Source organism: Plasmodium fragile (assembly GCF_000956335.1).
Source record: "Plasmodium fragile strain nilgiri unplaced genomic scaffold supercont1.5, whole genome shotgun sequence".
Classification (NCBI taxonomy): Eukaryota; Apicomplexa; class Aconoidasida; order Haemosporida; family Plasmodiidae; genus Plasmodium; species Plasmodium fragile.
This window is the reverse complement of record NW_012192585.1, coordinates 234,191-254,279: the sequence shown is the minus strand read 5'-3', so window position 1 is coordinate 254,279 and position 20,089 is coordinate 234,191. Positions and strand designations below refer to the sequence as shown.

General features: G+C 44.9%; 6 protein-coding genes and 2 non-coding genes across 8 annotated transcripts; 5 read left to right on the top strand and 3 right to left on the bottom strand.

Annotated features, from left to right (window-relative positions):
- Positions 1 to 437: 437 nt before the first annotated feature.
- On the top strand, positions 438 to 2,540 carry AK88_00636 (uncharacterized protein; the record flags this gene model as incomplete). The annotated part of the gene is made up of 1 exon (XM_012478282.1): positions 438 to 2,540. One exon carries the CDS (start codon positions 438 to 440, stop codon positions 2,538 to 2,540), a length of 2,103 nt encoding a protein of 700 aa, XP_012333705.1.
- Positions 2,541 to 2,761: 221 nt separating this feature from the next.
- AK88_00635 (uncharacterized protein) lies at positions 2,762 to 6,013 on the bottom strand (the record flags this gene model as incomplete). The annotated part of the gene is made up of 1 exon (XM_012478281.1): positions 2,762 to 6,013. One exon carries the CDS (start codon positions 6,011 to 6,013, stop codon positions 2,762 to 2,764), a length of 3,252 nt encoding a protein of 1,083 aa, XP_012333704.1.
- An 872-nt stretch (positions 6,014 to 6,885) lies between these two features.
- Positions 6,886 to 7,797, top strand: AK88_00634 (uncharacterized protein; the record flags this gene model as incomplete). Its single annotated transcript, XM_012478280.1, has 1 exon — positions 6,886 to 7,797. One exon carries the CDS (start codon positions 6,886 to 6,888, stop codon positions 7,795 to 7,797), a length of 912 nt encoding a protein of 303 aa, XP_012333703.1.
- Positions 7,798 to 9,031: 1,234 nt separating this feature from the next.
- Positions 9,032 to 11,408, bottom strand: AK88_00633 (CMGC/GSK protein kinase; the record flags this gene model as incomplete). Its single annotated transcript, XM_012478279.1, has 7 exons — positions 9,032 to 9,269; positions 9,391 to 9,437; positions 9,687 to 9,776; positions 9,889 to 9,977; positions 10,141 to 10,230; positions 10,369 to 11,241; positions 11,390 to 11,408. 7 exons carry the CDS (start codon positions 11,406 to 11,408, stop codon positions 9,032 to 9,034), a joined length of 1,446 nt encoding a protein of 481 aa, XP_012333702.1.
- A 2,869-nt stretch (positions 11,409 to 14,277) lies between these two features.
- Positions 14,278 to 15,870, top strand: AK88_00632 (uncharacterized protein; the record flags this gene model as incomplete). Its single annotated transcript, XM_012478278.1, has 1 exon — positions 14,278 to 15,870. One exon carries the CDS (start codon positions 14,278 to 14,280, stop codon positions 15,868 to 15,870), a length of 1,593 nt encoding a protein of 530 aa, XP_012333701.1.
- Positions 15,871 to 16,588: 718 nt separating this feature from the next.
- Positions 16,589 to 16,661, top strand: AK88_00631. The gene has a single exon. It is a non-coding gene; the product is annotated as a tRNA-Val (tRNA).
- A 756-nt stretch (positions 16,662 to 17,417) lies between these two features.
- AK88_00630 lies at positions 17,418 to 17,491 on the bottom strand. The gene has a single exon. It is a non-coding gene; the product is annotated as a tRNA-Ile (tRNA).
- A 962-nt stretch (positions 17,492 to 18,453) lies between these two features.
- Positions 18,454 to 19,409, top strand: AK88_00629 (ribosomal protein L24; the record flags this gene model as incomplete). The annotated part of the gene is made up of 3 exons (XM_012478277.1): positions 18,454 to 18,469; positions 18,889 to 19,001; positions 19,155 to 19,409. The coding sequence occupies 3 exons, from the start codon at positions 18,454 to 18,456 to the stop codon at positions 19,407 to 19,409; spliced, it is 384 nt and encodes a 127-aa protein (XP_012333700.1).
- Positions 19,410 to 20,089: the final 680 nt, after the last annotated feature.

Below are 20,089 nucleotides of genomic sequence, written 5' to 3'. Positions count from 1 at the left end.
AAAAAAAAAAAAAAAAAAAAACTAAACGAGATGACTGACGTGTGCTACTAAGCAGCATCATTAAGAAAAAGAAAAAAAAAAAAAAAAAAAAAAAAAAAAAGGGACCAAGGACGGACGAAGCTGCAGAGGGAATGCCAGTTGGACCAACTCCAAACTGTGTGCCCGCCGTATGAGCCCACTGACCACCTCAAGATGCCAAGGAAACTTCCCACGGGGGGATTGACCAAAGGGTAGAAAAGCGTCGCACTCCCCGCTGCGTGCTTTTACACGTGTACATGCAGGTTGCACATGTACGACAGTTATTGCCGCAGTACATGCCGCACTATAGGCCGCAGCGGATGGGGGGGGCACCATAACGAAAGGAGCGACCCGCGACATAATTCTCAACGGAGGGCGGCGCGCCACCACCGCGCACAGACCGACGCGGCTGGCGAAGCATGAACAATAACGAGGCGACGAGTGGTGAGTCGGACGAAGGGGTCGAGAGAAACGATGTGTTCCTGTACAGAGCCGAAGCGGGGAATGATGGAGAGTCATGCAATGTGTTATGTCTCTTCCTCTTTTTTATTTCCTTATTCTTTGTCATGCTGGTAACAGCTGAAAATAATGCAGTCCCGACTGGCAGCGGCTACGAACCCGGGGCAGGCGGCACCCTTGGTCCTGACATCGATGGTAATCTGTTGCCAGGGGAAGGGGGAGACAGGTACGTGCCGGACGATGTGCTCGACAATGTACTAATCCAGTGTCTGAATTTTAAGGGGCGTTACAGGGTGGAGGACCGGTGGCGCGTCCGAGCGAACGACAAGCGTGGCGTGAGTAGCGCGAATGGAGCGAAGAGGGGTCATCCGACCGGGGGAGAATTCGAAGCCAAGCTGATTACACTGAAGCTGTCCCTCTACAACGTAACCAAGTCATTGCTGTTTTTGTACTTTGAGCCCCAGGGAGAGGAGGCAGGAAGCAGCAGCCGCAAGGGCGGTCACGGTGCTTTGTCTCCTAACCAAGCAGTGAAGCAGCCCAGCCAGCCAAGCAAATTTCAGTTCCTCGGGGTGCCCGGGATCAACGTAAATCGAGAAAACAAATACATGTTTAACGGTGTGGGTTATAACTTTCTTAGTCTGTGCCAGGACGAGAAGAGTTGCATTTGTAATTATAACATTGGTATTCAACAGAACGTGTCCATGCAGGAGTCCACATCTCTGCGGGAGGTAGAAGAGTCTTATTTGTACTTTCTTAAGAAGTACCTCATGGACGAGGCGGAGTCCTGGGGCACGTACCTCTCGGCGCGGTACCGTGATGAGTATGAGCGCCATTTGAGTGGGCAGGCAAATGGCGCAGCGGACCATACTCCACAGGAGGTAGCGATCACTCCCCAGGAAGAAGCGGACAGTACTCGTCACGGCGAAGCGGGCACGCATCACGACGAGGAAGCAGGCAGGCCTGACGACGCGGCGGACGGTACTCGTCCCGAGGAAACAGTCACGCCGGACGATACTAGTCATGACGACACGATGGGCGATGCGCCCCACTACGCTGGGTACATCTCCTCCGACAACTGCGGGCTGTTCGTGCGTCTGGAGGGAGACGACGTGGACAAGAGGTATGCGGCGGCGCGTGTCACGGCCTTCGCCATCCTGTACAACATCAAGTCCATTGTGGAGTTAGGGTTGTTCTATTTACAGATTGGAAGAAGCAGCGAGAATATGCGGAGCGCAAGTAAAGTATCCCTCATGTCAATCTGTTTGAATTCCTTTATCGACCTGTTCGAGTCTCTCCTTCTTCTGTACGAAGTGATGCTGTCCCGATTGTTACTAGTGCACTTTATATTCATGGTGCTGTTGAAATTTATTTTATTCACGCTGATGGAACTGAGATATATATTAATCATATGGAAAGCGAATCACCAGCAGTATTTACAAGAAGGATGGAGTCAGCTTCAGAGGAAGTTAGCAACCCTATACAAATTTTATTATGGGAGTATCCTCCTGGTCATTGTCACCTTTTATTATATTTTTCCCTTATGCCCATACGTGTTGTTATTATTGTATATGTGTTGGGTTCCTCAGATTCTATTAGACGTATGGAAGGGACAAAGGAATTCGATAAATCTTAAGGTTGCTTTTGCTCTGTCCTTATGTCGAGTGTTTCTACCTGTATATCGGTTCATGTATTCACAAAGCATTTTTCAATTGGATGTGTTCGCACGCGCGATGGATTCAACCAATGCCACCTTCAGTATCCTGCTCATAGTCATCCTAGCCGTGCAACTACTCTTTATGTCTCTACAACGGCTGTACGGACCCAGGTACCTCGTCGACATCGACCTGCTACCCCATGTACACAATTATTACAAGACCATTGATCCTAATTTTGAAACCGGTATTCCAGAGTGCGTCATTTGTATGTATGACATTGTGTTGAAGGAGAAGAAGTATTGTGTCACTCCGTGCTTTCATATCTTTCACGAAAAGTGCCTGCAGCAGTGGATGGACGTCAAGCTCGAGTGTCCCACTTGCCGTGGCGCTCTCCCCAACTTCCCCTAATGAGGGGAGCAAACGTCCCCCTACCGCAGCAGCGTGTGTGTGTGTGTGTTTGCTTTTTTTTTTTTTTTTTTTTTTTTTTTTTTTCCCCTTTTTTGCCATCCATTTGGCTTCCCCCTTTTTTGAAGTGCACTTGTGCATGCAAGAGAAACGCGCCTGTTTATCGTGTTGTAAAAAAAAATAATTGTATCATGTAGGGGGAACAGATGCAGAGGGAGCACACCTCAGCCACCCCCACAGCGAAGCACCGCACATACTCTCTCCACATCGTTGTGGAAGGAAGCAAGCACCTCCGACTTCAAATGCGCATTGATGAAGCAATACGAGAGGAAGAAACTTATTCCTTTACTCGTGCCATCGTTGTGTATGCCATTATTCACCAACTCGGCTGCATGTGGAATGAGTTTCTTTATTGAGCTGACTACGGAGGCATTTCCCCAGTTGGTGTCTTTCCTCACGGTGAGAATTTTTATCACTTGTGTGAAAAGCGATGCAACGTTCTTTACCATGATGGATGTGGAGTTGTCCTTCTCGACTTTACTTTTGTTTTGTACGAAGAGGGAGACAAGTCGATTGGTCAGTCTCCCTAACTTACTCTCTTCTTCCTCGTAGAGTAGCTTCAACAAGAAATCTGTGTACGTAGCTAAGGAGCAAAGTAGGTTGACGCAGGCAATTGTTAAGCCACTTCCACGTGGAGATTCCAACTCACACAAAATGAACTTCTTTATCGAGTTGAAGGAATATTCATCGAGGTGAATCTGCTGATCATTCTCTTTTTCAATTTTTTTTTTTAGTGAATATACCAAGTGGGCGTTTTGATTCTCGTTAGATGTATCCTCTTGAGGGGCAGACACAAAGAGATCACTTTCACACACCTTTTCTTCTTTCCTCTTGGGGGCGGGATCTGCCGACTTTTCTCCCTCTATGTGCACCACTCCACAGTAGGCATATGTATACAATCGACTAAGTATTAAGCAGGAGAGCTCTGCTACCCTCATGTTGGCTGACCCCATGCAGGAGATCATTCGCCACAGGCTTCCTTCCCTAATTAGAGTCTTCGCTCCATCTGCTTTACTCATTTGCTCCTTCCATGTGGAGGTTAAATTCAAGAGGAGAGACAAAACGTTTTCGAGGAGGTTCTCCCCTGAGGCTGCCTTCTCGACGAAGTGCATCATATGCGGCCAGCAGGCACTCATGATGATGGTCCTTACGTTTGTGTTCCCTACGAGGTTAACCAGAAGAGACAAGCAGTTACAGTTCAGTCCTTGGCTGGAATAAAAAAGCTCGTTGACGTAAATTATTATGTTAAGTATATGCTTGATGAATTTTTTTTCTATAACATCTCTAGCGTCTTTGTTCAGAGTTAGATGTGAAATGATTCCAAATAAATTAGCTAGCTCGAATTTATGTTTGTACATTTTGGCTGTTCGTTTTTGGAGCTCTTTCCATGGGTCTCCTTCCTTCGGTGTGTCACTTGTTCCGTTTGTTTTGCTTTTCTGTGTACACCTAGTGGTGGAAGTCCCCTCATTTGTCTTCTCCCTCTGGTGAGTAACCTCATGAAGATGCACTGCATACCTGCGCACGCTCTCCAGTGTGATGATGCACTCTGTTAGGTATATCAATCTTGTGCGCTGCTCTTCCGAGTAAACGCTTCTGTCCTCATCGATCAGGTGACCAATTCGAGTGAGGAGCTTGCCCAACAGGCTATGATCTTCCCCCTGTATGACCCGCTCATGTAACAACTTCCTCCCTTGTGTGTTCCTTCCCATGGAGTTGAGCAGGTGCATAGCTTTCCCTTTGTTAATTTTGTTTAACTGGTAGAGCGTGATGACTGGGTTCACCGCATTCAGACAAAAGTCTGCACAGTGGTGTTCGTCGTCCAGGATGAAGGTGATCAAGTCGATGAGGGCGATGGTAATGAGGGAGGTGTACTTGGGAAGTTTTTCTCGTTTTATTTTTTGCTGTTTTTTTTGTAGTGGGGCGGTTTCCATGGTTTGTCCTTTCTTCACGCAAAAAAGTATCTGCTCAAGTTTGTCTGCACAAAATGCGAGAAAGGTGGTCTTTCCCTTGCGGTTAGCTATCCCACCACCACAACAAGCACCTCCTGTACCATCATTTATCGAGTACACATTTGAGTAGAATGCTAATTTGCTCTTTTCGCTTCCCTTGAGACATCTCTTCACCCCTTTGAGTGTCTCTAGGAAAATTTGCCCATCTTTGGTGAGATCCATTTTAGCTAGCTGACTGAGTGCTTGAAAAAGGTCCGTCACATGTCCATTGTTAGTCGTACCCAGAGGGGGGGAAGCACCATTCGCCGCAAGCAGAGTTGTCCCCAATTGAGTCCCCCTCCTGACCATCCTCTCACACTTTTGAACATACTCAGATGCCTCTACATCCCCGGGGTAAATTTCTGTAGCGAATTTAAAGCTAGCCAGTGCTTCTTCAAAATTGAAGAGTTTGTACCACGCTAGCCCTTTCCTGAGATGGCTTTTGAACAAGGTGTCCTTCTTCAACCGGAAGTCTTCCTTAAACACATTGTAGTATTGAATAACCTCATTACAAGTATGAATGGCCTTGTCATATCTGTACGTTTTAAGGTAGCACAAGGCAAGGTTGTTGTGGATTTCCAGATAGTCTTTACACACTTGTAGTGCCTGTTCATAACATTCAATAGCTTGAATATATTTTCTTTTTTTAAAAAATTCATTTCCTCTTAGCTTCATCGAGTGAGCAACCTTCCTTTGTTCATTCTTCTTGTCAACATCACTTTGTATTTTTTGTTCTAACATGTGAAAATGTTTATTGTGCTTCGGGACGTAGGGGATTTTTTCATCTTCATCGAATGTGTCTGAGCTGGGTTCATAATGATTCCATTTTTCATAGTCGGTGGTAACTCTGTTAGGGATAGATGTGTTATGCAGCGGATCATTCTCTTCATTGTCCTTTCCTCTTCCCTCCTCACTTACATCCTTGTTCTGGTTTACCCCCCTTTGCCAATTTTTCCAAGCAGCCCTCCTGGCGTCTCTTTTTTTTTTCTTTTCCTTGTACTGGTTGACCTTGTCCTGCAAGTCACGCAATCGCTGTTCCTTAGTTATAACTCCCCCTGAACATCTAGGGCAGGTGGTCAGCATATATTTGAACTCCACCAAGCAATGTGTACAAAAGCACTTGTAATTTCTGTCCTTGGTCCCGCTTCCCCCTACACCCATAATATACCTCCTGTGTTCCTCTTCCCTTTTTTCCGCTTCTCTTATTTGTTTTATTTTCTCCTTCAGGAGCAGCTCCTGTTCCTCCTTTTGCATTTCCTCCACAGTTATTTTTCCGCTCAAAATGTGTTGCACCTTTTCTGTCACGTCGTTTACTTTGGTGAGAAATTCGTCAATGTCTTCGTCCCTGGGCAGGGCGTAGTGAGCGCCACCCCCTTCAACAAAACTCCCCATCCCACTTCCAACTCCATTTCCTACAGTGCTCTCCATGTCGAGGCGGCCGAAAAGCAGACACACGTATTTTAAACTGCTGCTCAAAACAAACCCACGAAAAATGACTCCTTCAATAGAGAGGTGCACACGATGAACAAAACCCCCCCTCCTACCCTACCGTACCCCTCATCCGCGAAGGTGTAACTGCCGCTTGGGCAAATCTCAGTGTCCACGTTGCTGCCCACAAAATGGTGGAAAAAAAAAAAAAAAAAAAAAAAAAAAGATTGTTGCCGGGTAGGGCTCGGCAATGCGTCGTGTATCCTTGTGCACTTACCCAAGGGGGAAAAAATAAATAACTTAAATAAATAAATGCATCACTCATAAATGAATAAGAAAAAAAAAAAGTGATAGTGACGAAAAGCGCATCGCCCGTATAAGCTATACCAAGCGGAAGTGGCGCATCGCATGTGCTGTTGCCTTCGTTTACTCCTTTTTTTTTTTTGTTTTTCCCCCACCTGGTAAACGAAGTGAAGTGGCCAGCGAAGTGGCGCGCGAACGGGAGAACTGGTGAATGCAGCGAAGTGGCGAACGAAGTGAAGTGTACGGCTAACCGCTACACAGGATCAGCTGATTGTTCCCGCGCGGCCAGCTAAGCGCTAGCGAGGGGGACCAAGCCATATATGTCGCCAATCCCCGGAGGGCACTACAAAATTTTCCATCTGAAGAGTCCGCAAAGGGGGTATATATTAAACCCCGGTTAAAAAGGAAATCCGCACGAGAAGAGCCAAGAGTTACCATCTTTACAAAAGGCGACGAGGGAAGCAGGAACACGCCGTATATATATATATATATATATATAGTACACATCGAGCGTGACTTGGTGAGAGGAAGTCCCACACAAGAATTTTACCACTACCCCGTTGAAAACCATGTCGAACGAGTTGATGCAGGGGTTGGCTCTGTACAAAGAGCTGCTGTGTGTATATTATAACGTAAGGGAGAGTGAATTGGGCATAGGGAAGGGAGACGTCGGGTCGCTGTTCCAACTAAAGGAAGACCTAAGTCAGGTAATAAATTGTGACATTGTTAAGTGTAAGGAAATATTAACAAAACTGAAACTGGTGTTAATTCACCTACCTTCAGTGGATCCTCTAGTACCCATAGGAAAAAAAAATACAAATGAATTACTTTTAGCTAGACATATATTAGAAAAAGGAGTCATCATCTCCATATTAGATCGGGACATAAAATCTTTTTCCATTTACATGGCTCAATTACTTTTGTATTACTTGGACTACCGGAATTTCCTTCCTAAGAGCAAAAGCCAAAATGGAATCATTGGAATGTATTTGCTTTATTTATTATCTTCGAACCTGATTGGAGATTTTCACATGACCTTGGAAATTATTTCCATTGAAGATCAGAATGACCAGTATATAAAATATGTACTTCAATTGGAACAACACATAATGGATGGGTACTTTTATTACGTCCTGACCAAGAAGGAAGATATACCTTTATATTTATATGCTCTCTTTATAGAACGACTATATAATACCATTAGGCATAAATTGGCCGACTGTATATTCGCTTCTTCCAACTGTATCTCTTCGGACTATGCATGTGAGTTGTTACAGTTTGTAAGTGAAAATGATTTGTTCCAGTTTATAGGAGAGTATAATGAGACAAAGACGAGTGAAGGGGAGTCCAACCTCCTGTGGGAGGTCCGTAACAAAAAGATTTACTTTAATAACCCGACTGTCCACGTGCAAGAGCTCCCCGCCCTCGAGGTCCTCAACAACACCATCGGTTACGCCACCGAACTGGAGCGGATCGTCTAGCCGTTGAAGCGGTGGAAGCGGTTTAAGCGGTGGAAGCGGTTTAAGCGGTGGAAGCGGTTTAAGCGGTGGAAGCGGTTTAAGCGGCAGATGGGGTCGAAGCGGCCGCTTCAACCACTTCAACCACTTCAACCACTTCAATTCTTTTTTTTTTTTTTTTCCCGTAATGAATACAACTCACCTGGGCAGTCGCCGCGCTGGCGCGCCCACAAACGGGGTCCCCCTCTCTGTGTGCCCCCTACCACCCCTTAAAACGTAACTTTGTAATAAGTCCCCCCCTTTTGCCCGCCCATGCGGAGGAAGTTGCAGGCGCGGTCTCTCATCTGCGGTCAACTTCACCAAACTCGGTCAACTTGACCTCCACCCATTGTACATGATGGCAACCCCCCCTTGTTACTTTTTTTTTTTTAAAAAAATGTAACTCTGTGTTTATACATGCGGGGGCAAAAAAAAAAAAAAAAAAAAAAAAAAAAAAAAAACACATGTGATTAAAAGGTGAATAACTCTTCACATGTAGAATAGCTACAGGCACGCCGTATCGCCCCCCAAGTTTTAATAAAAAGGGAAGCGTCGAACATGCACACAAATAAATAGTTGCAAAAAATATGTATGGGCGCGCGTGTGTGTGTGTGAACATTTTTGTATGTCATTCCTCCACCCCCCCCCCCCTGTTTACCGTGTTTGACGTACACGCACGCACAGCGAGAGAGAGAGAAGAATGTACCTATGCACTAATGTTGTATCCCATTTGAACACAAAAAATTCACAGGCGTGATGGTGAAAAGAAAAAAGTGTTGCAAAACGATTAATAAATTTGCCTGAATAAAAAAAAAAAAAAAAAAAATGATCTCCACTCCCCATTTATGAAAAAGGCCTTTTCATTAAAATGCTAGCGCGTGTGTGGGGGGGGTGAAGAAGGGCAGATTCAACCCAACCGAAGGACGTGCGCAAAGGTGTGTTGATCATATAAATGTGGAAACAAACGCTTGAACACAAAAACAGGGGCGCGCGCTCCAGGGTGTGGATTGGGCGAGAGGTGTGCTTTTTGTGGTGGGGGCGTGTGGCGGGGTACACTTAGGCGTTGTCCCGCGTGCGCGCCTAACCCACTGGAAGTGGGGTGAACATGTGGGGAGCTTGAATTAAGACTTTGTCGCCCCGTCCTGCTTGTAGCGTTTTTCTCCTCCGTTTCATACTTCTGAACCGAATGAACGCGTCAGGGCAGCGCTTCTACGCTGCATCAGGCCAGGTTGACCGCGCGATTGGATTTAGTTTCTATATTAGATTCACCAAACTCTTTGCTCAGATTCTCATTCATCTTAGACCCATCACTAGCTGCTTTACTCATTAGGTACTGTTCGTATGCCCCGTAGGTACGCTTGGGTGTCAATTTGCGCCTGCATGCGTCAGACATTTCTTTAATTTCGGCTTCCGTGAAATTGAACAGCTCGGGCAGCTTCTCGATGTACTTGGGTAACCTGTCGCGGGGGGGAGGAAGCGGCAGCGGGGTGGCAGTGATAACGGGTTTGTAACGCGGTGGTAAGGAGGTGATAACGACGTGGCAACGCAATGGAAGGCAGCGCGGAAGAGGAGAGTTACTTGATGCAAGGGTCCCTCAGATCATCGAAGAAGGGATCCGCCAGAGCCTTCGCATTGAGCGGTGGGGGTGGAGGTGGAAAGGAAAAGCAACAACAATGAGTGTAAATGCGTTTTAGCTACACCCATGTGGAGGGTCATAATAAAGGGACAGACTAACATGACCGATCTCTGCTCTCTCCCCAGTGTGACACCATTTGTACGGACGCGCAACATCACACGCATGCACACACACGCGCGCACTCCTCTGCGCAGAGAAAAGGTCAGGTGTCTTCCCCCTCTCACATCCTCCACAGTACCTCGATTGGGCTAAGTCTTTTCATGGGTTCGTATTTGAGAAATCGTGATACAAAATTGATTGCATCTTCGGGGGTTCCCTTAGGAAAGACCTGCATTGGGTAAGGGGTAGCAGAGGATCGGGTAACGGGGTAGAAGTGGGCCACATAGCTGTTGCAACATGTACGCCTTTCTCCCCCGGACGAGCTCGCAAGTCATGGCTACCTTTTTAAAATCCTTTGGCTTCACGTCAGGGAATTTCACATCTGCGTAGTTCGGGTTCATCACTTTCATTTGCTCCTCCGTTGGTGTGCCTTCACAAAAGGGGACAGAGAAACGGGAGAGATGGGTGCGGATCAACCATTCGTTTTAGTAGAGCGGTACGTTTGCTACCCCATTTGTACATGTAGAGGCGTTCGCATAAACGCACACAACGCAATTGGGGAAAAGGTTGCCACCCTGGCGGAGAGCACTCACCTAAGACTTGAATAATTCTAACTAACTGGTCCACGCTGGACTGGCCCGAGAAGAGAGGGTAACCTAAAATCATTTCCGCGATTATGCAGCCTGGGGTGTGAGGGCACAAATGGTGATGGGAAAATGCGACATGGAAGGGGACGCACCTTTGGAGATGGGCCGCTGCTCTGCCAGCGTGGCAAAGCAGCCTGCCGCCTGTCTCTTTGCCGCTCCGTCGAAGAGCCTTACCGAGGGACCACAAGTCTATGTGCGTGGTGTAGTTGGTGGCACCCAGCATGAGTTCCGGGGCACGATAAAACCTAGAGCAAATATACGACACGCTGCGCTGGCCACCTAGCAAATTCTTCGCGCTACCAAAGTCACACAATTTGAGTGTGTGTGTGTTTGGCTCTATTAATAAATTTTGTGGCTTCAAATCGCGATGGCAAATAAACTTGGAGTGGAGATAAGCTAGTGCTCTGCAAAGTTGATAGGAGTACAGCTTCACGAGGAGCAGAGGTAAGGAATGGTTGTTCCTAGCATAGTGCTTCATATATTTATGTACTGTCTGCGGAATGAACTCCATAACCACATTCAAAAATACATTTTTTTCATTTTTCTTTATACACTCAGTATAATAATAGTCCTTCAAAAAAATAATATTTATATGATTTAAATTCTGCATTATTATTAATTCTCGGTTTTTGTATTGAGGATCTTGTAGTACCTTCTTTATGGCTACCTTTTCACACGTTTCTACACATGTGGCTTCATAAACGACCCCGAAGCTTCCATTTCCCACTACGTTACCTAGCTTGTAGGATCTACTTGAGGACCTATTAATTTCGTGTTCTGCCATTTTTTGCTTTTCTTCATTCCCCAGGTGATGATTTATATTTTCACTTTTGTTCATTTCAGTTAAGCTTTTTCTATTCGAGGGACACTTGGCAAGGGTGTTGTTGGGTGGTTCACCTCGTGGGGGGACATCACATGGGACAGAGTTATCACTCCGGCTGACCTGCTCCCCTTGACATACGTATTCTCCTCTTTTCCCGAGATCACTTTTGTTTAGGTACTTGTTGCCGCTCTGTTCATTTTCGACGCATGCACTCGTGTGGTCATCTACAAGCAGGGGTGGGTGGGACGAAAACGCGGTGGGTGGTGATGAAAGAAGTGGAATGAGGATCACATGGACGGGGTGACGTGGAATGGGGGACAGGCGGCCTCGCAACGGTCTGGCTACTACTATGCACCTCTCGCACGGGCGTACCTGTGTGCCAATCTTTCATATTCCCCTGCGGTGTCCTTCCTTTTGTTACGTCTTCGAGCTGGAGTCAGTTGCAGTGCGGGGCAGGTGGGGTGACGCTTGGAGTGTTTTGGAGAATGAAATTAGACCGGGGAAGCGCGTCAGTGGGCTTTTTTTTCTCACTTGCGGGCGCCCGCATATGTTGGTATGAACAAAAAAAAAAAAAAAAAAAAAAAAAAAAAAGCGTCTCTCGCTTGGCTTGCCGGTTAGCTACTAACACGTACCGGGTGCCTGCGCGTTCTCATGTATGCATGTGTTTAGCGTGTAAGTGAAACACATGAGCATACACGTGCGCACAGCGATCCACCTGAGTAGCGCATTTCCCCCCGCACCAACTTGGCTGACCGACGTGCGCAGCTCGAGCTGTTCATCGCCGAGGGGAGCATGTTCACCAAGGCTTCATGTTGCCGCGCGCGTGTGTGTGTGTGCGTGTGTGCCTTTCGCCCTGTGCCTTTTTGGTGCACCTGTTTGAGTGTACCTTTTAGCGTGAACTTTTGCGCGAACTTTTGTGCGTATTTTTACGTGTATTTTTGGGCCTATTTTTACGTGTATTTTTGCTTGTATTTACGCGTGTATTTACGCTTGTACCTTTTCGATTATTTTTTTTTTTTGTGCATGTGGCTTTTCGCGCGAGGCCGTGTGGAAAAAGGATGTGGAAAAAGGGTGTGGAAAAATGTGAAAAAATGATGTGACATCAAGTCCATTGGGCGCACACAATTGTGATTTATAAAATTAGGCATACAAAAAATTTCCTGTTCTGCGTTTGTTTTTTTGTAGCAAGTTTGTTTGGGAGTCGATGAGCAAATTTTTTTTTTTTTTTTTTCACTTCCAATGGTTTGACGAACGAGCAGCAGTTCGAGATGTACATGAGGTGCTGTGCAGGTGATTTGTGCATGTGCCTGCAGGGTGGAACACTCTTGGGGAATTTCGTGGCAAACCGGCGCACATAATTTGTGTGTTGGATTTGGGACAGTCAGGAAGTGAGCGCGGAGCCTTTTTCATGTAACCCCTCCTCCCGGTAAAGTATGTTGCCTTTTTTTTTTTTTTTTTTTTTTATTTTTTCCCCTCACTGTGTGTGCTCGTACAGGGCGTGAAAAAGCTGTTATTCGTTGGGCAGTTCAGAGGAGTGTGTTGCGGCATGCGCGACGTGGGTAGGTAAAGGACTGTTTCACCCGTCTTTAAGAGCGCTGTTTAACCTTTTTTTTTTTTTTTGAGTGGATTGCTTTAGCTCACCTGTGTGCATTTCCCCCTGTCCCTTCCCCGTGTGCTCGCGCCTTGTGTTTTCGAAAAAAAAAAAAAAAAAAAAGGGATCATCTCGCACCAGATAGAAGTGTTCTCGTGTTGCGGTGGCGCGTGGACCCATATGCCTGTGCATATCAAGCGCCACAAGGGGGAGGGAGACCCCCCGTGGCGTTGTAGGTGGGGGGGACCAAACATAACCAACTAAACAGATAAAATGCCACGCAAAAAAAAATATATGATTAGTGTACACGCCCATTCATTCCGTCTGCGCACATATTTAGGAAGCGGACAAGAGCAACGTATGTAGGTATGTTCTCACTTTAAAACGCTCCCAAGGGATACATCCCGTGTGCATGGGCACGAAAACAAATCGACGCTGCAAGTCGTGAAGGTGTGGCATGTTCGCTTCTGCATGGATGCTGCACGCGTTTGGAGGATAATGCCCGCTAGGAGTCGCTCCTTGGGTGACCAGTTTAATTGTTAACTTACTACACAAATGAAAGCACACAGGTGGAGTTTTTTTTTTTTTTTTTTGGAAAAAATTTTTTTTTTTCCGCTTCGCCGGGGAGTGGCATTTACGCACACACATACGGACACGTGTGGACACGGGAACGGTGTGTATGATCACATGTGGTTTGGTATGCACGAAAATGGGCAACGCTCATTTTACCCATGCATTGCTGACCGCGTTATGACCGTTGCGACCGACTAGGCGGCTTCGTAAAGGGAGTTGTTCCTCACATATGGTTAACATTGGGCCCTCACTTTTGCTTCTTTAATCTACCACATGATGCACACTAAAATAAACGCGAGAAAAGTCGCTGCACATTTTGTTCACTCTCGAAATGACGTCACATCGCAAGCAGGACGTGGCGTAAATGGCGCTTAAAACAAAAACGAGGGAGCTGTGCAAATGTGTGGCCCACTGTGCAGGGGTGGGGCGGAGTGAAGAGGCCATTCCCCTTTTCCACAATTATACAAACCACGCAGTTACGAACACGTTGGAGGAAAAACTGAAGTGTTCAGGTAAAAACAAGCACACCGCAGTTAAGGGACGACATAGTTCACCACGTATTGTTAATTATCTCTCCACACGCACTGCCTCCACAAAACTTAACAGTTTTCCCCTGACTGTGCAATGGTATGCCAACAAATCAGGTGGGGGGAATTTCGCCCAGGGGAAGAAATACACCCAAAAAAAAAAAAAAAAATTAAAAAAAAAAGAAGTGAATCATGTACCTTCACTTCACCTGCAGGTGGAGCTTTACTACGTATGGATCCCTTACACTCTCCCACCCAAGCGTGCACTTGCATGTGCCATGAGGGGGAAGCAACTGCGATCGGCATGCAATTGTGCGTGGGGCACAAAAAATCACCAAGTTGACCCGAAAAAATGGGGGAAAGGAAAAACTCTCATGTTGTGAATAATGCAATGGAGAGAATTATCTGAAAAAAAAAGGCCACGCGAAGAATACCACAAGATGAGCAGCAAGAGAGAAACTACGTAAGGCTAATAACATGGTGTTAGGAGACCCCTAAACGCAGGTCCTCTTCCACTGCAGTTCGTCGTAGCCTCATAATCGCAGCCCACCAACCGCGGAGGAGCAAAAATGGGGCCGCCAAGTGGGAAGACCATCATCCCCCTGTTCATGTACAGCATAGCAACCACGGCCATCGTTTATCAGAACTATATTTTTGTAGCCTTCCTGTTTAAGAGGTATAGAGCATACGAATGGCTGTGCAAAGGAGGGAGTGACAAAATGGGGGGGGACTTCTTTGTGTGCAAGGAGCAGGAAAATTGTATTCAATTTTTGCTAGTGTCAGGGTTAATCATTCAGTTCATTTCTGGCTCTATTGGAAGTATACTAATTAATGTTTTTTCGAAGAAGAAATATGTGTCGCGCGTGGCCTTTGCCTTTTTGTTCGCGGGGTGGACTTTGCTGAGCGTTGCCCTTTCATATTCGAAGCACTACATGGAAGGGTACTCGAAGGTTGGCACTAGTGGTGCAAGTCCTGATAGCTTGGGGACCCACCACGACGTTTTCCAAACCATTTCGCTCCTCTTCACCCTGGCATTCGCCTGCTTCGGAATCGGGTCGGACAACTCGTACCTACCCATCATATACTACGTTAACGAGAACTATCCAGTGGAACAGGGGGAAGGGACACGCAAAAGTGGCGACCCCGCAAAGGACAGTAGCGACCCTGCAAATGAAAGTCAGCACGCGGAGAGCGCAAATCACCCAGGGGAAAGCAAACTAGGTGCCTTAAAAAAAATGTTGAAGAACAAAAATTATATCCTCATCAGTACCATGTCTTCCCTGGCCGTGCTAAGTCTCTTCGTGGGAAACGTGCTGTTGGCCTTGCTTAACGCATTCAAAGGGGAAAACAACATCACCGTGGTGGTGTCTATGTACATTTTGGTGTGCATCGTCCCCGCGTTCTTCATTGCGAATTTGCTCGATGAGGGAAGGGGAAAAACTACCGACGACAACGTGGCGATCAGCCAGCAGATTACGCCCAACACGAAGAGCACCCAGCTGTGGGGACAGATCGACCTGGACGCCCTGAAGAACCAAGTGAAATCGCCATTTTATCAATTCATCGTAGTCGAGTTTTTCACCATAACGTTCAGCATTTGCTACTTTATGTTTTCCCTGTTTGACATTTACGAGCATAGTGTATTTGGAGACACGCTAAACGTATACTCCCTCGTGTTACCCTCAAGCTTTATTATCACCTTAACATTTGGCATAATAGCTGATATTATAAGCATATACAATTTTATTAGCTTCAATTTAATTTTGGGGATTTCAGTTTTTTCTTTAACTTGGGTCTACTACAAAACGGCGAGTGTATTTGTTGGGTACCTGTCATTGATCATTTATTTTTTTCACCAAAGTTTTTTTGCAAACCATATGTACATGTACATGTCGACTGTATTTCGCGAACACAATTTTGCAGTCCTGATTGGAATAATTAATGCATTCGCGTCTGTTGCCTTTTTCCTTTCCTTTAAATCATTCGAATACATTAAGTATTACGGAGGGCCTGTCCACTCTCAGGTGCTTATCCAAATAGTTATTCTTTCCTACGTGCTGTTGTTTCTTTTTCACATTTTTAACATAAAGAGGAAGGCTGCAAGTGGACAGTTCATGACGACGAAGAGCAGCGCTTCCGAAGTGACACAAAATAATATATAACCTGGTTTGGCCTCTTTTCTGAGATGATATCACCCTGAGGAGGGTAGTAAAAGTTTACCTCTCCTAATATGTTCCCATATATATAGAAGCTAGCTATTTTGTAACAAAAAAAAAACATTGCACACATGAGTTGTTGTTCGCTGTGTCAACTTTTTTTTTTTTTTTTTTATTTTTTTACCTGCACCGTTCAGACGAAATTGCACAAAAATGAACATTTTTTTTTTTTTCCCATTTGTTAATACGAATAATTTGTTTGTAAATATTTGTGACCACAATTAAGGGGCTAAGTAGCTTGTCCTGTTGTGTTCCCCATCAAATGCGTTTTACTAAGTGGGTCCTATTATTAGCAGTCCCTCTGGGGGGCTAAAACGATGTGGACATTACCCCGCACAATACAATCAAATGGGGTCAAACTGTGGGGATTGGCACTGCACGAAAAGGTTCCCCTTTAAGAAAGCGGAAAAGAGGGCAACATGGTTACAATGCATAATGATCAGAACGACATCGAAGAGGATTAAAACATGAAGAGGCATAGGAACTTAAGAGAAGGGAAATGTCCCATTTAGCTAAAAGGGAAAAATAAAAATGGGGAGGGAATATATTTCCAAAAAAAAAAAAAAAACAAAAAAAAAATGGGGAGTAAACAAAATTGGAAGCTGTAAACGTGCCGAGCATCCGTATTGTATTATTATGGATGTGATGAAATTATCATCTGTAAGCGAGCATGGTCTAGTGGCTATGACGTTCGCCTCACACGCGAAAGATCCCGAGTTCGATCCTCGGTGCTCGTAAAAAAAAAAAAAAAAAAACTAAAGCTAATGCCCCTTTTATGCTTTCCAAATTGCTCGCGAACATGTGTTTAACGGCTATGATAATTTTATAATTTAACTACATTTTTTATTATGGGTTAAAATACCCCTAAGATAGAACCTACAGCGTCATTAAAGTCCTATGTGTACTTTTTTTTCCACCTTTTTAATGCTTCCCATGTATATTGTATTGGCCACGCCCTTGGTACGGGAACAAGCACGGTGCCGTAACGCCAAAGGAAGAAAAACCCTGTTACAATAATATCTCAATGTTATTAATAGGGTTGACGTCGGCAATAAACCGCAACAATATCTCTCTCTGGCTTTTTTCACCCTAGGCTGGTTACCATATTCCATTATATAAAAAAGTCAGTCATCAGCCCCGTTTTATTGTTTTCTGTTAGCCCCTCCAGAAAGGTTACTTTCCACATTTTGTGGGTGGGACAACAACATGCGCCAATATAAAGAGCAAAAAAAAACGGCATATAAAAATTATACACGTAATCTTATATTTGCAGCTCCACCATCCAATTGGGGAGCGCACCGTCTTCATATGATGAATGCGATGATATATTAATACGAATCATGGGAAACATAAAAGGAACTTATATGAAAACATATCCACGCCCTTTTCCGCCACGTTATTTTATTAATTATAAATAGGATTTTGTAAACAGCATTAAAAAAAATTTTTCATTATTTTTTATAATTCATTTTTTATATACTTTTTTTTTGCTTTGGTCCCAGGCGGTCTCGAACCGCCGACCTTACGGTTATTAGCCGTACGCTCTAACCAACTGAGCTATAGGACCTCTGTTTATATGAGCTCACGAATAGTCCATACTTCCCATCGGAATTAACGCACCACTTAAGATTGCGCATAAAGGTATGCAAATCCACTGGGCCCTTTAATGGTATGCCAGCATTCCCGTGCATTACACTTCCCATTACACGGGGGAAACAAACCGGACGTCCCTTTTTGAAATCTGCTGATACTGCCTCTTTTTTACCCTCTTCTCTAATAAGGTCATATAAAATCCATACCCTAGCACATGAATCCGGGCGACAAACAGGTGCAACGAAGCAATGATCGCCCTGTATCCCACCACTACTTTGCAAGCTCAACCCCGTTGAAGTAAAAAGTGGATGACTTGTGCAAGCCTGCAGGAATTTTTAAACCAACACGTGACCTACATTTTTTTATTAGAAAAAAAAAAAGGTATGACAATCCAAAGGGCAAGAAATGGAGACGTAGCCGGCCGCCTACATTTTAAGGGCATAAATTCTATATATTATATGTATACCCCCCCGCCTCATTTGCGGGGCACTCATTTCCTAATTACGAGCGCGCACGCTATTTATATTATATTATGTGGCATCGTCCAAGAATAATTTCCAAATGTTAGTTGCCGAAGATCACAAAAAAAAAAAAACATACACGCCGCAACGCCGCGCATATAAACCTTGTTCATAACATTTATATAATAATATGCCCTTATTGAAACCTACGACCAACCGCACTTTAATTGAAACCGTGACTTTGGAAATGCATAAAAAAAAAAAATTGTTTTTATTTTGACTTGATTTTTTTAAATTCTTTTTTACCTCTAAATTGTTAACTATATAACGCAGAGTTGTACAAGAGGAAAAAGAAAAAAAAAGAAAAAAAAAAAAAAACTTATAGGGAAACAATTCCGCATCATTCATTATATCCACTTTTGGAGAGAATCCTCGTTTTAGCCCAAATAATAAAATTTTCGCCTTCCTTCCAAAAATGAAGTTCAACAAGAGTAAGTTTACAAACACTACTTAAATGGAGAGCCATACACGTGTTTAGGGCTTCTCCCGCCGTACATCCGTCACAGTGCTTGGATGGGCCACTTGGCCGACTTGCGCATATGAGAGAGATCATTGTGTACGCGTGATGCTGCGATGTATACCATGTGGATATGAACACGTTGGCACGCGGTTCGGGGGAGCAGCTTCCCAGAACGATGCCAAACGTGCGTATCGGCATTCGCCCTCTGCGAAGTTAACCAAAATATACATGTACTTTCGCGCATACACGTGTGATCGTTTTATATACTGCTATGCAACTGAACCCTTGCCCTCTCTCGTGTAACTATGTATCGCCGCACGGTGTGAGATGTTGCGCACCCGCTTTACGCTACTAATTACTAACGCGTCCCTTCCCCCCCCCTTCCGTTAGAAATATCCTCCTCTCGAAGGAAAATGAGAAAGGCGCATTTCACTGCGCCAGCTGGACTTAGGAGGAAAATTATGTCCTCCAAATTGTCAAAGGAATTGAGATTAAAATATAAGGTAAGAGAGTTAGGCCTCCTGTTGAGCCGCCGGCAAAATTGTATACCTGCGTTTATGTGCATGAGGCGGGATGCGCATTCGTCATGACGACCCAGCATCATCGCGTATCGTTACGTATTTTATTTTATTGTCATTTTATATTTTGTTTTGTAGACCCGAGCTCTGCCAGTGAGAAAGGACGACGAAGTCCTCATTTGCAGAGGACACAACCACGGCCGAGAAGGAAAAGTTGTGAAGATAAACAGAAAGCGATTTAAAATATACGTGGAAAGAGTAACCAGGGAAAAGGCCAACGGAGAGTCCACCTTCATTGGTATCCACCCCAGCAACGTCATCTTGACCAAACTGAAAATTGACAAGAACCGTAAAAAGATCCTAGACAGAAAGGCGCCAAAGGAGAAAATGTAAGGCGTGTAGTGTGTCCATTTTAAGCGTTGTCCATGCCAGCTGATCCGGAAGAAAGGGGACCCACGAAAATGTGCCACCCGCCGTCAGGAGGCTAGCGGCGGTTTAGCGCAAGTTTGCGGAGTTTCGCAGAGTTTTATCCTTTTATTTGCCTTTTTTTTTTTTTTTTTTTTCCTAAAAAACTTATGAACGGGTCAGGTTATTTTAATTTTTTTGGAATGTAAATTGAAAGGGGCGACCACTTGCTCGAAAGCGCGCCTGTAAAAGTGGTCCTGTTCGAAAGGTGGAAACAGCACAACGTTGCTACGGATCTGTTGCTCGCCAATTTTACGCAACCACAAATTAGCGAAATGTTGATTTTTTTTGCCGTGTGTGCAAACTTAGGTAATTTTCAATCTCCCCGTGGCTAGTGTTTTTTTTTTTTCCAGCTAGCCACAAATGTGTAGAAAAAAAAAAAAAAAAAACTGCACTGTGTTCATAAAATTTGCAACGGTCGAAATGGGTCAAGTGGGCTTGCAGAAAACGTTCGCAAGTTTTGTGTGCAGCGTGCGCCCTATTGGCTTACTGGCAAAGGAGAGTTAAAGCAGGGTGTTAAGCTTCCATAAAGTGAAAACCACACAAAATAAAAGCAGCACAAAGTGAAGCTCCACCAAGGAGACGCATTTCTTTTAATGTTCCAATTT